The 15,374-nt window shown below is 39.4% G+C and overlaps 1 protein-coding gene across 1 annotated transcript in view; it reads right to left on the reverse strand.

The window, feature by feature from the left end:
* The window catches only part of gria4a (glutamate receptor, ionotropic, AMPA 4a), a 119,791-nt gene that overhangs the window by 21,097 nt on the left and 83,320 nt on the right, over window positions 1-15,374 (reverse strand). The window contains exon 15 of the mRNA XM_034701502.1: window positions 370-568. Coding sequence (XP_034557393.1) covers window positions 370-568 — 199 coding nt within the window. The remainder of the gene's footprint in view (window positions 1-369; window positions 569-15,374) is intronic.

Raw genomic sequence — 15,374 nt, forward strand, 5'->3', positions numbered from 1 at the left:
GAGATACAACTCAGACAACACAAGGAAACCTGACCGCTCTGACATCATACATTCTGTCCTTCCTAATTCAAATTCCCACTCAGATATCTGCTATGAACATCAGGCAATGACTGTACCAGCTTGCAACCATTGGTATAAAAAAGTGTGCATCGTACAAGATGTGGCCTTGTGAGCATGTATTATCACAGCTTGTATGGTATCTTGGACATCTGAGAAATGCAGAACTTCTAACATGTATGAGCACAGCTGGTTGAGCACTTTAAGATGATTCCTCATTCACAGCTCTGTGGCAAATCTACATGACTTGACAAAGTAAAAGTCTGAAACTACTGCAAGTGTTAAGAACATGAGATTGTGTTGAGTCCATACCCTAAAGAACTCCTTCGTAGAGCCTGAGTCCAGCGTCCCATAGGCTATTTCTGTTTGTTTGGCCAAGTCCTCTGCGCTCTCTATGGGTGACACCATCCTCTCCACAGTGAGGAAGGCAGCCAGGTTGGCTGTATAAGAGGAGATGATGATAAGGGTGAAGAACCACCACACACCTCCAACTATACGTCCAGACAGGGACCTGCAGAGAAGAAAAAAAGAATAAGAGAGTGAGAAGGATTTGAGAAAGCAGGAGAGAAGTGAAATGAAAAGATTTGTAGAAGAGTATTTAGAAGAAGGACGGGGCAAAGATAATTAAAGAGGAGATGAGGGTAAAGGTTAAAGGGATAGAAAAGAAAGACAAGGGGAAAACAACAACAAGGAAACATAATTAAGGTTTGCTCCTCAGAGATATGCAAAACAACAGGCTGTAGTTTCACAAAGCGATCTGACACTACTGTGTGCATGACTGTGAAAATGACAATACCGACAAAGTAATTGTCTTTCAACCCTCGAACCAATTCAGTGCTAACAATAACAAAGGCTACATGAAACAGATTATAATCTGGGCGCTCCTCCATCTCGCTCCTCCTCATTCTCCCCTCTTCTCTGGCTCCATGTTTACTCTCTTTATCTTCCAAATGTGAGCACAGGCATCAAACTAAGTGGCAATTCATTTTGTTTGCGTGAACTTGTTTTCACCAAGTAAAAAGGGGAAGAGAGCAAGCAAGAGTGAGCACATTAGAGAAGAGGAGAGGCAGACGGAGAAACGAAACAAAATGTTTAGTTTGTTTTAAGTGCTGCATTCAGTAACAGACCTTCAGGTACTAATGAGCATAAACAAAAAATACCTACACTTTAAAAAGGGTGAGGAAGAAAGTAAAGAGGCTATTGGACAAGGCTGTACTTACAGGTACTCAGTTTCTTTGAATTGTAACATTTAAAAGGCCATTACATTAGCTAAGAGTATACAGGGACATACACTAAATCATTTCCATTCCATCCTACATCTTCTGAGCCTAAAAAGTAAAGAAACAGTTGAAAACATTCACAGATAATATGAACACAACTTATGTTCTTTTGTAAGAGATCTAAAATGCACCTAATTCCTCAATAGAACAGTCCATGTGCTTATGTCCTTATGATTTAATCTTTTTTTCATATTGTTTGATCCTCCGTTCGTTGATCATATTTAGTTTCTTTCAATTAAAGCTTCAATAGCTCACCTTTTGGCCACCAGAGCGCAGTAAAAACAAGTAGTTTGTGACAAAATACTTACACAAAACCACATTTAGAAATAATACTCCCAAAAAGTATTGTATTCAGCTTCCAAACAATTTTCAAATTCAAAGTAGTTAGGAATTTGACCACCGATGTAAATCACTCTCTTTTAGGCGCTTTTTGTTATAAAACGTAAAAGCACTGTCAGGAGTTTTTAACTGATTTGAAATGTCTTCACTCTCTTACTGCTGACTCTTCATGACTAACATCCAAAAGTGAGATTACCAGCAACAAGATTTTTTGGGCTGAGTTTACATACTTCAGCACTCACCTGGAACTGGCTGTGTTAAGCAGTGTGAAGTAAAGTTAGTAGGCAAGAGTAGTCTTTTTCCCCCTTTAGATAACTTTCTTTTTACATAATGTTTCACTCAAGGCTGATACTGGAACAGGATTAACAAACACTTTTACGATTTCTGCTGAAGTATTGTTTTAGAGGTGCAAGTTTGGCCTACTAGTTAAGTTATGTACCCCATGTGCAGAGGCTGAAGTCCTAAAGTGGGCAGCTCCATCTGCATGTCACTTCCAACTTATTTTCAACTTAATTTGCTTCCACAACAAATGCACATATTGGAAAAATTGCTAAAGATTTTTACCAAAGGGAAGGGGTCACCAGTATCAACTTAACATGAAATATCTTCACAGTGCCTTTAGGGGAAACTGATGACTATTTCAGTCATTATAACCGTTCTGTGCTCATCAGCTGGTGGCTCTCTTATGTAAGTAGCTTAATGTTGGGCAGCCTCTCTACATCAGGGTTTTGGAGCTTTTTTGTTGGACCCCTTCTGATGCAACTGATGCCATGAAAGTAGAGTAATTCACCAAACTTAAAAGCTAGAGCCAAGTTGAACTGCAGATTAGGGGGATCTTTAAATCTGAATCCATCTCTATTGCATTGCCTTTTCATTTCACATAAAGTAACTGATCCACTGGTACAAACAAAATGTTAATGACAGCTGCTTTGAACAAACTATGAGTGACATTTGAGCACTCTGACATGTAATCTGAAAATACAGCCTGAATTCTCTGTCAGGTATCTGAGCGGTGACACAACCACTGTGATGTGAAAGCAGTGACATTTGAGTTATTTCGGGTGGGCTGGGTGTAACAAAGTTTGCAATAAAAGAGGAGAGAAAAGGAGCGAGAGATGCAGGGATGCCTGACTCAGCATAAATTGTCACCTTTTAGTGCAACTCTGCATTCTGCTGCGGTTCAAAAGTCAGCACACCTCTTAATCCTTGAATGCAGGTTCACGTGCACACACACAAACACACAGACACACACGCACGCACACACGCACGCACGCACGCACGCACGCACACACACGCACAGACGCGTACACATGCACACACACGCACACACACGCACACACACAAATATGAATTAATAGCATGTGTCCGGAGGCATTGATTTGTTTGTCTGAAATAATGAAGCTGGCTTGTGCTGTAATGAATTCTCATGGGAAACAGTTGTTAGGTTTTGTTCTATATTCATTAGAAAACAGCCGAAACACCTTTTCATTCAACCAGGTAAGGGTTCATATTAGAAAAGGAAAGTAGATTTTGTACTACAGTGGATAGTAAGGGTCTTGCTGTGCTAAAGACCTTTGTTTGATTCATTTAGTTTATAACTGGTCTTCTTGCTCAGAAGTACAGCGTTCTCATCTGATTTGATGGAGTGACTGTGATTTGATTGGACAGCAGACAGAGGATAAAAGCTTGATGTAGTATTAAATTAAAAAAACAAGGGTGTTCAAGCTAAACCTCTTTTTATGAAATCTTCCTTTCAGTTTATTTTCTCCAAGAGTATGCAATGGACAAGACATAAAACACATACAACAGGGATGTAGTCTCATTGACTTCCCCCACTGGTTTATGAAGTGGGGTTTTAAAGCCAAAAAATTGCAGTTTCTGACTCAACATAACTTGCCATGAACCTAGAAAGAGACAGAGGTGGAGCTGAAGCTGGCCATAAACCTCCATCAAATAAATAAATGAGTCAATTCAGCCACACCCCTGATTGTGCAAATCTCCTCATAACTCTGCATAATCTAATTAGCTTCAACATGGATGAGTTACCATAAAATTCCCCTCTTGAACAGCATGCGCAAATAAAGAAATGATGTGCTGGGATCAACCTTTTGTACCAGGCTGTAAACATGTTTAATTTTGATGTACAAATGAACACTTTAACATGGTGCTCAATGGATATTTCATGGCATTTGGAGCCAGCCTCAAGTGGACATGTTTTTAAGATAAGATACTCCTTTATTTATCCCACAACAGGGAAATTCACGGAGTTACAGCAGCAAACAAGAAGGTGTACAGTGCAAGAATTCAAACAAGAATATATATAGAAAACAAATGTCCATCAGAGATGACAGCTTGGCCATGATTCTCCTGTCAGCCACCACCTCCACAGGGTCCAGGACTGAGCTGGCCTTCTTCACCAGCTTGTTCAGTCTTGCTCTCCTGTATCCTGACTGCCCACAGCAGGTGAAATGAATAATATATAATATAATACAATTATACAATAAAGGGGCTATGTAAATACGATTTTAAAAAGAAACAGTATTGCAAGAGTTTTCTAGTGGCACTTTACTTTGACACTCCTATAAAGGCAATTAAATATGTAACCCATGCTTTATAACACACTCTTACTAGTCATGTGAAGATGTGATGATTCATGTAACAAATGCAGTCAGTAACTACAAATGTTTATGTTGCAAACCATGAACCATGGGTGGTGTTAAGGGTGTTAACAGTTCATTAACAGTTCATAGTTTGATCAAGGGAGCTAACTCATATGAAGAAAGTTCTCTCACACACTTACACACACACATTGTGAATTTATGAAAATGTTACTTCAAGCCTTGGTCTAGCACCTTAAGATGAGAGTAGTGGGAGAGTATGCAGACTTTAACCCCATGTTCAGCTGCTGGTATTGCCTCAGTTGTTGAATTCATATATGTTTGCAAAGTGATGTCAGATTTCAGACTACAGCATGAAGGAGAAGGAGAAGTAGAAGCATATTTCTTGTGTGTGTATCTCATTGCAGGTGAATTAAACCTTGTGCTACATAACCTCTGGCTAAATGTTTACACAACCAGACCTTTTAAACAGATTAACTACTTAAGTCATGGTGAAAATCAGGTTGCTTTCTCCTTGAACTCAGAATCCTGTGTAAAGCTGCAGAATTCTTCAGTGCAAGTAAACACAGTCTGTTCATTGGTTTATCACCTGAGTGAGGAAGTCTATGTGCTTGAGGTTTTATATCAAACAGAATAAAGGCTGCAATCATCAACACCAGACTGTTTTGTTGAAGTAATTTGCTTGACAGATTCACTTCTTAGATCCATAAATTTACCAGCAGCAGGTGAATGCATACAGCCATTTTTTACGTAATTCATCTTGCATATTGACAAGACAACATCCCACCTATAGGCTACAGCTACCTTTATTCAGCCATAAAGCAAGTGTAAGATCCATCTAAAGATAAATTACTCTTCTATTTATTTAACATACTGTAAGTTCAGGAGAAAGCTGCAGACTAGCATTAATGCAGATGGTGTAAATTAAAGTGTAAGAACAGCAAGTAGAGTAAGCAGAGTGCATCATTAGTGGAAGCCGTCTTTTAAGTATCTGATGGAGTTTGTGATTTAAGACAGACAGCTGAAATGGTTCAGTATCTCAGGGGACATGAAAGACAAGCACCCACCAGAGATCATATAATGCGGTAGAGGACGTCATGATTTACAACATATCAGTTACAACTTGGGCTGTCCTTGATTTGTCAGTGTGAATCTGTGTGTGTCTCTGTGTGTGTGTGTGTGTGTGTGTGTGTGTGTGTGTGTGTGTGTGTGTGTGTGTGTGTGTGTGTGTGTGTGTGTGTGTGTGTGTGTGTGTGTGTGTATGTTAGAGAGGTCAATGGAGCATGCAGGAATCAGATGACACCATGTGTGAGAGTGTGCATGCATTCAAAGTGTGTGTGGCTTCATTTGAGTACCAGTATTACATTTCTGCCTAAGTGTAATCTGGTGTGTATGTTGAGCTTTGGGATTGACGTCCCTTATTCTATATATGGCACGTACATGTGAACCTGCGAGTGTGTAGTTGTGTCACGTGCGTGCGTGTGTTGATATGCAACAGGCGAGTCCTTCTATAGTGGGCCATGTATCATCTATGATAGCCAACAGATTGCCTCCCCAATCCTCTGTGTGAAAGATTAATGGCATGCTGTTCCTCTTCCTCTCTCACACACACACAGAGAGACACACACGGACACACACTGCTGTGCAATACTGTTTCTTTTGATCCAGAGCACAATAATTTTTTCAGCTAACACTAGAAACAGTCGTTTTAGACCATGCATGCATCACTCAATCAGAAGGTTGGTGGTTTGATCCGGGCTCATGTAGGCACAATACAAAGTGTCCTTGGGGAACATAATAACCTCCTGGTGACATAGGTAATTTCATTCATATGCATTCACACATCACTGACTAATTCTGCTGGTCCTCTACTATGGCAGGCTCTGCCTTTAGTGAACAAGTTAGTCATCATAAAGAATAGAGAAGCGCCATATAAGCACCAGTCCATTCCATTTACCATTTACTTGAAGGGGGGAGGGGCAAAGTTGCTGCCTGTTCAGTCCTAAGCTTACATACGTAATAAAAACAAACAGAGGAGTGATTAAAGGTGACATGTGTCAGTAGGTTGAAACAAGTCCTGCTCCTGCCAGTAGGAGGACTACTGAGCATGGTCTTCAACACTCACACACCGTCAGGTCCTCTGTTAGCCAAAATGGTCAAACTTCACCAAAGTGGTTTTGAGATTATTTTGGGATGATTTAAAGCATGTCTGAGAGTAGAGCTCAAAAACGTCCCCAGTTTGCTGGTTTGTTGGTGGTTGTGCAATGAAACAGGAGTTTCCTGTTAGATTGATGAACAAGAACACACACACACACACACGCACAAACAAAAGACTCGAAAGACTAAACTAGATTGATGCTGACACATCCAAACTCAAATATAAAGAAAGACATACAAAGTAAATGCTTGATGGCGGTTTTCCATGAGTATGTTTTCAGTGTGTAAGCATCTTGGACTTGTTATGTACATACAGTCAATGAAAATTTGTGTTTAGATGTAAAGACAATGCTTGACTATCACGGTCTAGTTGAGCTAAGTCCTCAGGGACAAGTTAACATTATTTCAAGTAGTTTTGTGTCCCATATGACCCTTGAGACATTTTTTTCTGGCTGTAAATGTTCCTCCTGTTTGCACTGTCTTTAACATTCAAATCAAAAGAGTTTCCTCCAAAGTTAGAGTCTATTTAATTTTAAATTCCCTCTTTATTTTTCCACAGAGGGAGTTTATGTGCAAAGAAGCAGCGGAGGCACAGTAAGACAAGAAGGACATTTTAGCGACTTAATTTGTCTAACAGGCTGTTGATGCCTTATGTTAGCTTTAGATAAAGTCTGTGTGTATCTCCTTAGAGCTGGAAAAAAGAGGAGCAATGTTTACAGCTATCAAAAAACTGTTGATTGCTCATTAAACTCTCTGACTAGTGTTTAAAGACAGATCTTGTTCAAATTTCAAAACCATTCATTAGCATCTTATCTTTCTGATATAATCATTTGTACATGTTTACAAAAGAAGAAAAAAAAGATAACTTACACAAGAAAACAAGATAATAACTAACAACAATTGTTGAATTTCATGTGTCTACGGATCATTATGAAATCTTTTAGACCACCTCGGACACGCCACACATTACGGGTGACGTACTTTCCATTTCATTATGCAAATCATAAGCTTGTTGAAAACTCATTTCCTTGTTTGTTAAGACATACAAACAAGGAGGGAAATGAAATACTTGTTGTTGTTATCTGATTACAGAGCACTCAAGACCTTTTGTTTTAAGTAATGCAGACAGATGTGTTAACAAATGTCAGCAAGAAGAAGTTTGAGGTGTTCAGCGAAAGTGAGGTATAAATGTTAAATCAGTACAAAAGACAAAAGAATAATAAAGCAGATAGAAATACAGATAAACTCCTTTGTAAAACAACCAGAGTTTAACCACACACATATGGACTTCTGCTGTTCTCCCAGTAAGTATGCTTAATTTGAAGCTGAGTGGCTTGATGAAGACATAAACATGAAAAAGACATTACTGCATGCACAGGAGTGCTCCGGTTCAGATGAAAATAAGCTAGAAAAAAACAAAGCAATTAAAGAGTCAGATCTGTTCTCTTTGTTTCTTTGTATGTTAACAGTGATTTAAGCTAGCTTTCAGGAGATTGATCAATGCAATGAAATCTTTTTACTGCTAAGATGGAACAGATTCACTTTAATAGATGTAATTCATGTAATTACTTTCTAAAAGTGTAGAAGCTGTTACTGACACTGTTTGATGAGACTTATCGTTTCTGCTATGATAATGTTAAATTCCAAGATGCAAACTCTCCTTTATTCTGTATGTTAACCATTGATCTGGTTGTGTCCCACCCAATTCAGTTTTTGAAAATTGACTTTAATTTGTCTTTGTTTTTAACGTACAGTCCCTTTTCTGTTTGCGTTTATTTTTTTAAGTAATTAAACTCTGTTAAACCCAGGAGTCTTTTGAAATGAGGGGTAGCCTTACTTTTTGTAGGTGTTGCTGTTGTTAGTAACCGAGGGCTATCTATTGGTCTTTTAGATCTGCAACCCCCTGCCTTTATTATTTATTGTGTGTATATGTGAAGAAAAAAAAAAAAGTTACATATAAAATATCTAAAATAAAACTGCCTCCTTGCTCACTTAAACAGCGCCTGTTTTTACCCTCCGAAAAAATACATTTTGTGCATCGCTATTTGCAACACATTGGCAGTTATACAAAGAAAATGTGGCTTTAAGGAATTTCCTTAAACATACATCTTCATCAAAATCTGCAGATAACAATCTGCTCTTATACTTCTGTTCTCAACACTCACTGCATTCTTGATTTCTGTCTCACCTAAACCCCTGGATACACTGGAAGCCCTGAAAAGTTCCATTGCTCCCAGAGAATCTATTGTTATCAGAGGACTTAACGTCTGTTATCTGAGGATGTAATGATATTGACTTTAAAACAGGCACTTATGTGAAAGCCTCCTCTTCCTCTATGCCCCACTTTAGGGCTCCTCCTACTAAAGCCAAAACTGATAACTCTGAGTTGTAAAAAATTCAATCGTCTCATGATAATATGCATGTGTGAAAGACAATTCAGGAAAATAAGGACTGAACGTCCTGTAGCTGTCTTGAAAATGTCATGAGTTCACGAGTAAAAGCCTAACCCTGACCTATGAACAGCTGGTTTGATACAAAGTGACTTGAATGTTGGATTTAAACTTTACAGGATAGAGCCAGATATAGAGCATGAAGGCAAACAGACACACATAAAAGAAAATCCGATTAGAAATCCTATTAAAGATGAGGTGCAGCAGGAAAATAATGAAAGGCGTAATGAATTAAAATAATAACAGGGACGATAAAAGTGAAGCATTGAAGAAATTAGATTCCCAGAGAGAGAGAGATTAGATTATTCAAGAGATTTATAAAACCATAACAGGTGAGATTCATAAACACAGTCAGTTTGATCTCCAAACAGTGACCTCAGGATGAATCATCAATTAGTTAGTTAGCTTCAGCTGTGGTTAGCTAGTCAAACCATTAGCTGGATGTGCTGCTGGCATTAACTATTCAACACACCCACAGCCTTTAGTCAATACTTACACATGACATTCACATGCGGACAGACACACAGACACACAGACACAGACACACGCACTCTCACACACGCACATACAAACTCAGGGCCAATACGTGGCCTCACAGCAGACACAAACACACACAAGAAGAGAGCTGTAATTTCAGATGTTTATTGACAGAGACAGACCCAATCCCTCTGAGATGTTCACTGGTGATCAGTTTCTCTCTCTCTCTCTCTCTCTCTCTCTCTCTCTCTCTCTCTCTTTCCTGCACTTGTTTGCTCTTTGTTTCCTCAGTGTACACAAGCCCTTTTCGGCCATTATCACTCATTAAGAATTCCAGTCCCGTCACCTGACTGTCCATCATTTTGTTTCCACTCTTCTTGTGGTAACCAGGCTGCTCTCCTTGACATTACAACCCCCCCCCCCCCCCCCCCCCCCCCCCCCCCCCGCTCTCCGAAAGCCTGGGCTGAAAGATGACAGGTGTTTGGTGCAAATGCCCTCTCAAGGTCATTTTGACGATGTGTGCAAGTGTGAGTGGATGCATCTGTGCCTGCTGCTGGCCATTACCTTATGCCTAATCAGAAAGATGAAGGAACAACAAATCTGTGTTTTGCATAAAGACAGAGCTTGTGTCAGAGGAATAAATGCAGGCATGAATATTGTATTTTAACTATGAAGACGTCAGTTAAGGTGACGATTGAACTGTACAGCAGCATGAACAGACTTTAAGTTACAGAGAAAATGGTTGCAGACGAAGGCTTTTAAAAAGAAGGAGATGATAGATAGAGTGATAGATCCAAAAAAAAGAAAGAGAAAAAATAGGAGAGTCTTAAGGAGTGTGTGTTGTACTGAGTCTCCAGACTGCAGAGATGACTGCAGCAGGAAGAGAGGCACCCACTCTGAATACCAATGGACCCACTATGGCAGCTCAATACACAATACACAATGCACATGCACAGTCACATGCACACACCCTCCCCCACACAGTGCATGAAGTCAAAAACTGCTTTGAAAAACATGAACCGCTAGACCAGAAGATACACATATAGGTTGTAAAAAAGACACATGAAACAAAAAAACTGTCACATAAACTACAAATACACAGTAAAATGCTAGTAACTAAGTATATTTCAAAGCAGTCATCAACCCACACACTCGCACACACGTGCACACACTGTATAATAGACCAAAAGGCATTCAACTAGTCTGTAAGAATATCTCTTCCTGCAGAGTTCACCTCCTCCCCTTTATTCCCAGCTCCTCTGTAAATGTCAGCCTCAATACCTTGATCCCTGCTGACCAGCCAGAGATCTCGCAGGAAGGATAAAGTGGATAAAAACACAACAAGAATGACCATTCCATGGTCAGGGCAGACAAATGGTAGAAGGCAAAAGAAAGAGTCATGTAAAGAAAAATCCTCCTCTGACAGAGATGGGTTATGGATGTGAGGACGTCCATCACATAGTCTATACCAAAACAAGGGATATTGTTCCTTGACTGATAAGACAGTAGCTGGTGAAATATTAAAGTTTACCAGGCTGCTTATGTTTTTGTTAAACTTTCTCTACTAACATAAACCTGTAGGCTGTATCAAAGGTATCTGTGGCAATCACATGTTGGGTTACTGTCTACAGGTCTACATGTGTGTGCTCTACTTGTACTCATTAGACATAACCAGTCTCCTCCAAACATTTATGTTGTAATAGCAGAGAAAAATAGTTAGATACAGATAACAGTGAGTGAAGTCTTTTTAAAGTGTCCACAACAGCACTGTAACAAAAAATGCACTTTAATGCTATCATTATAGTCCAGCTTGTATAAAATCAATCAACCCCCGGGCCCTTTAGGTCATTTAATGTCATGAAGACCTAACAAACTGGCTTCTCTTGAACACAGTAACATTTTATTTCCACCACTTCTCTTTTACAATACGTTGAAATCACTGCCTTGATAACAGAAACTAACTCTCCACAAGCACAGACTCATAAGAAAAATTACACCTGCCTCACTGAGCTAATGCAACACACCACAAAGAAGTATTTTATGCTCTGTAATTGAAACCCAGAGGATTTTATCTGTTTGTGAAACTAGCTGAGTAGAGACACTGGAAAGAGAATTTTCCAGATCTACTATATTCTCTCTTTAATGAGTGATGAGTTCAGTGTGTTGTTGTTGTTGTGCATAGCTCAGAGGGCCGGTAAATTCGGAGGGAGTAAACAAGTGAGCATGCCACTTCTAGTTAACCCAGAAATAAAAAGAAATGTTCAATGTTGGATATTTCAGCAGTTGTGTGTTAATATCTTTCTTATTATTGGAGTGACAGCACTTTTGTGCAGTAAGTTGTGTCAAAAATTGGTATTATGTCTTCGCCTGCCTCCAAAAGTAGTTGCTAGAAGAATAGTAGATGGGTACTAGCTTATGGGGATCCACATAAATAAACAAATAAATAAGAGAGTGTGGGATTAAAGTAAATCTGCTGTAGGAATTGATACAACATGATGATGTGCATGACATCTCCTTTTTCTAAGGATGTGATGTAGTGTTCCTGCAGAGCTCAGAGTCACAGTGGAAGCTCATTCATCACCTGGTTTTATGGCAGGAAGCCTGGTTGCAGGCTCATTTCACTGCTTCATTAATAGATCTAATGAACAAGTTAATTTATCTCCTTACATATTTCCTACCTCTTCTTTCAAAATCATAGCTGCACCATTACAAAGATATTTCAGTACTTGAAGAAGAGAAGTGTGAACAGAGGGAACAGTAAATGACGTCTTGGCACGTCAGTCAGACCTCACAGCCAGCAGCAGTGTACACTTAAGCCCACACAGAGAGATTAGGGAGTGAGTCACAACAGTTAGCAGCCACAGGTGAATGCTGGGGTGGAGGTGAGGCTGATATGTAAGCAGCATAGTGATGATGATTGATGATGATGCAGTGATGCTGACAGTGAGCCAATGTAGCAATGGCAGCTTAAGCAGAACAAAAGGAAGAACCGAGCATGACAGATTAAACAGACAAGTGCGTTAGTAATGTGTTGTAAAGAGCGGAGTGAGTAATATGCTGCAGGAAAAAAAACAAAGCAGCACAATTCAAATTTAGCCAAGCTATACTCCATTTATGTCACTTTATGTTGGTGCTGGAGCCGTTAACAAATAATGGCAAGTGTTGCTGTTCAGGCTTTAGTCATAGGTGGTTCTCAAAAATGACAACGGTGTCTCTTCAGGTTCCTAGAGGTGTGGGTGGTTGACAACTTGTGCAAACTGGTTCAATTACACAATTAACCTTTTACTGTGTTTAGTTGCCTGATTCTTCTTCTGCAACAGTTACCAGGTTTGGAATGGATTAAATATGTAAAAGCAGATCATTTTGGCTAATTAAGGATAGTAGAAGACACTTATGAACACGACATAGACAAAGCATCACTCATGTCATCTCCTAACATGTACAGTTGTGCTCATAATTTACATACCCTGGCAGCATTTCTGTTTTTTTGGCTATTTTTCAGAGAATGATGAATGATAAGAGAAACACTTTTTTTCACTCATGGTTAGTGGTTGGGGGATGCAACATTTTTATCAAACAACTGTTTACTCTTTTTATATCATAAAGGCAACAGAAACTACCCAGGAAATTGTAATTTCTGCCAGGGTATGTAAACTTATGAGCACAACTGTAGACACTATTATATATACCAGCATATACAACTGAAGTATTCCTGACTTATAGAGCACTTGTTTTTATATAAGAGGTGATAAGGCTGGGTGATTTACATGACAAACACTACCTTCATGTCTTCACATCCATAAAAGACACTGCAAGTGATGGAGAAGTTTATGTGTGTGTTGAATTGTGAAACGGCACGCACAGGGTGTTTTTTTTTTTTGCATGAGGGTGTATGGGTGTCAGCGTGTCTGCCTATTTTAGTGCACATTGTGTGCCTGTGTTTGTTTAAACTTGCGTGCACGCAATTGATGTGAGTGTTTTTCATTACGTGTGTTGGGCCTAGAATTGGCCTGTCAGTCACGGTAAAGAGGGGAGGAGTGGGAGACGACAGGTGTCGGGGAGTGGGAAAGAGAGATTGTGAAAGAGATGGATGAAAGATTGCAAAGAGAAGGGCAGAGGAGCAAATAGAGGAGGATAGAGAAAGTTAAGTTTAGGCAAAGGATGTAGAACTTTTGTTCTTTGCAAAAAGTGAAATGCTTGTGGGAATGCGGCTGACATGTTTGAGAGATACTTGGTTAAAATCTCAGTTTAAAAGCAGAAGTGGTATTTCAAAGAAGAGAAATGGGTTGTTAAGATTATATAATGTCAATAATATTTTGATTCAGTGCCTGGATTTGAATTAATATTAGTACTGAGAAGGGTCTTCTCAGGTCAAAAAACTACCCCATCATTGAGTTAGTATTCTTGACACCTACACCATAAAGCTTCAGACCTTTTCTGCATATGCAGTTATCTATTTCATTATAACCTCCTCTGCTACATAAAAGCACAATTAAAACACTTATATACATATACTATGGAAAAGGATAAGTGGATTAGGAAAAGTGTTAGGCTGCAGTCTGAACTGTCTGTATTTAGAGCTGTGACCTGTTGGAAAAGTTCCTTCATTGAGGACTAACGTTTCAGCAATGACTGTTTTTTACTGAAGCCCTTCTCATTCACCAACTCCTGACAATTTCAAGACATTGAGTTCCTGATTTCGTCCACGTTTGCCTTTCACACATGTACCTCCCAGCAGGAGATCGCACTGAATTACTCCATTTGATAATGGTGGGGTGGTGCAGAGGACGAGAAAGAGAAAGAGGAGTCTTCAGTAAAGGTGACTGTTTCTATCATTACAGGTATTAGAATTTCACCACAGCTCTTACTCAAATTCAAAGCACCAAACTCTGCTCATTGTGAGCATCATCACCCTGCCCACTCACTCTCTATGTAAATGTTCCAGGCTACTACCTGCAGCGTTCACACACTGACTCACCTGAATGTCTTACAAACTTTTACTTGAGGACATTCATGTATAAGTCTGCAAAAAGCCAGAATGAACAAGTTCTGACATTTTGCATTCACATATTGACCCAACTGGGCAGTGTTAGAAATATGTAGAAGTGCCGTGCATCTGTGAAATTGGGGATTGAATGTGCAAGCAAGTCAAGCTAAAGGAGAAAGCCTTGCACTTTATTATGTTAGGAATATAGACTCAGAAATTCACAACAGTAAAAAATAAATGTGAATTTGCAGCAGTTCTCCTCTTTGGCTGACAGCATAACACAAACCACATCACACAGCTCCACATCTTTGATAAAGTGATAAGTGAACATTCACATTCTTGCCATCACTTCCTATTACTCTCTCAAGCACACATACACGTTACTCCAGTGCTCACACCTCTCTGCTCATCGTCTATCACTATTTTCTATCTGCTGCTTCTTCTCTCCTTAGATTTGCTCCCTAAAGGTCTTGAATATGATGGCCATGAATATTTCACTAAACTGCATTCTCAGGTTATCAATAATAAAATGCCATATTCTTATAAATATTCTAAAAATACTGCTGGACTCTGCCTCTTCAGTGCTGCATTAAAGATTCATACACATCTACTGCTAAATCTCCCACCATAGCACACCCCATACGGACACTACCACTAGAATACTTCCAGGTGTATCTTCTCACTTAAGTGTGTTTGTGTGCGAGTAGTATTGTGTCTATTTATGTGTGTGTTTCTAGCACATTTTTTCAAGGTTCTGTAGCACATTGTCTTGAAAAGCAGTCCACTTTAGTAAAAGTAAAAAAAAAGAAGTGCTAAAAGAGGTGAGTCACATTGTCAACAGCCTGAATCACCACAGAGAAAAACTAAAGCACTTTAACATTACAGCCATTCAGACTGACACCCACGCTATCCCTGCCGACACAAACATCCTGTATACAGACTCAAATACTATCTCTTACTCCCACAGTCTGACACACAAGTGTTCACAGATGCACTCGGTTTGTCTCAC

The sequence above is a fragment of the Notolabrus celidotus genome, chromosome 14 (genome assembly GCF_009762535.1).
Source record: "Notolabrus celidotus isolate fNotCel1 chromosome 14, fNotCel1.pri, whole genome shotgun sequence".
Lineage (NCBI taxonomy): Eukaryota > Metazoa > Chordata > Actinopteri > Labriformes > Labridae > Notolabrus > Notolabrus celidotus.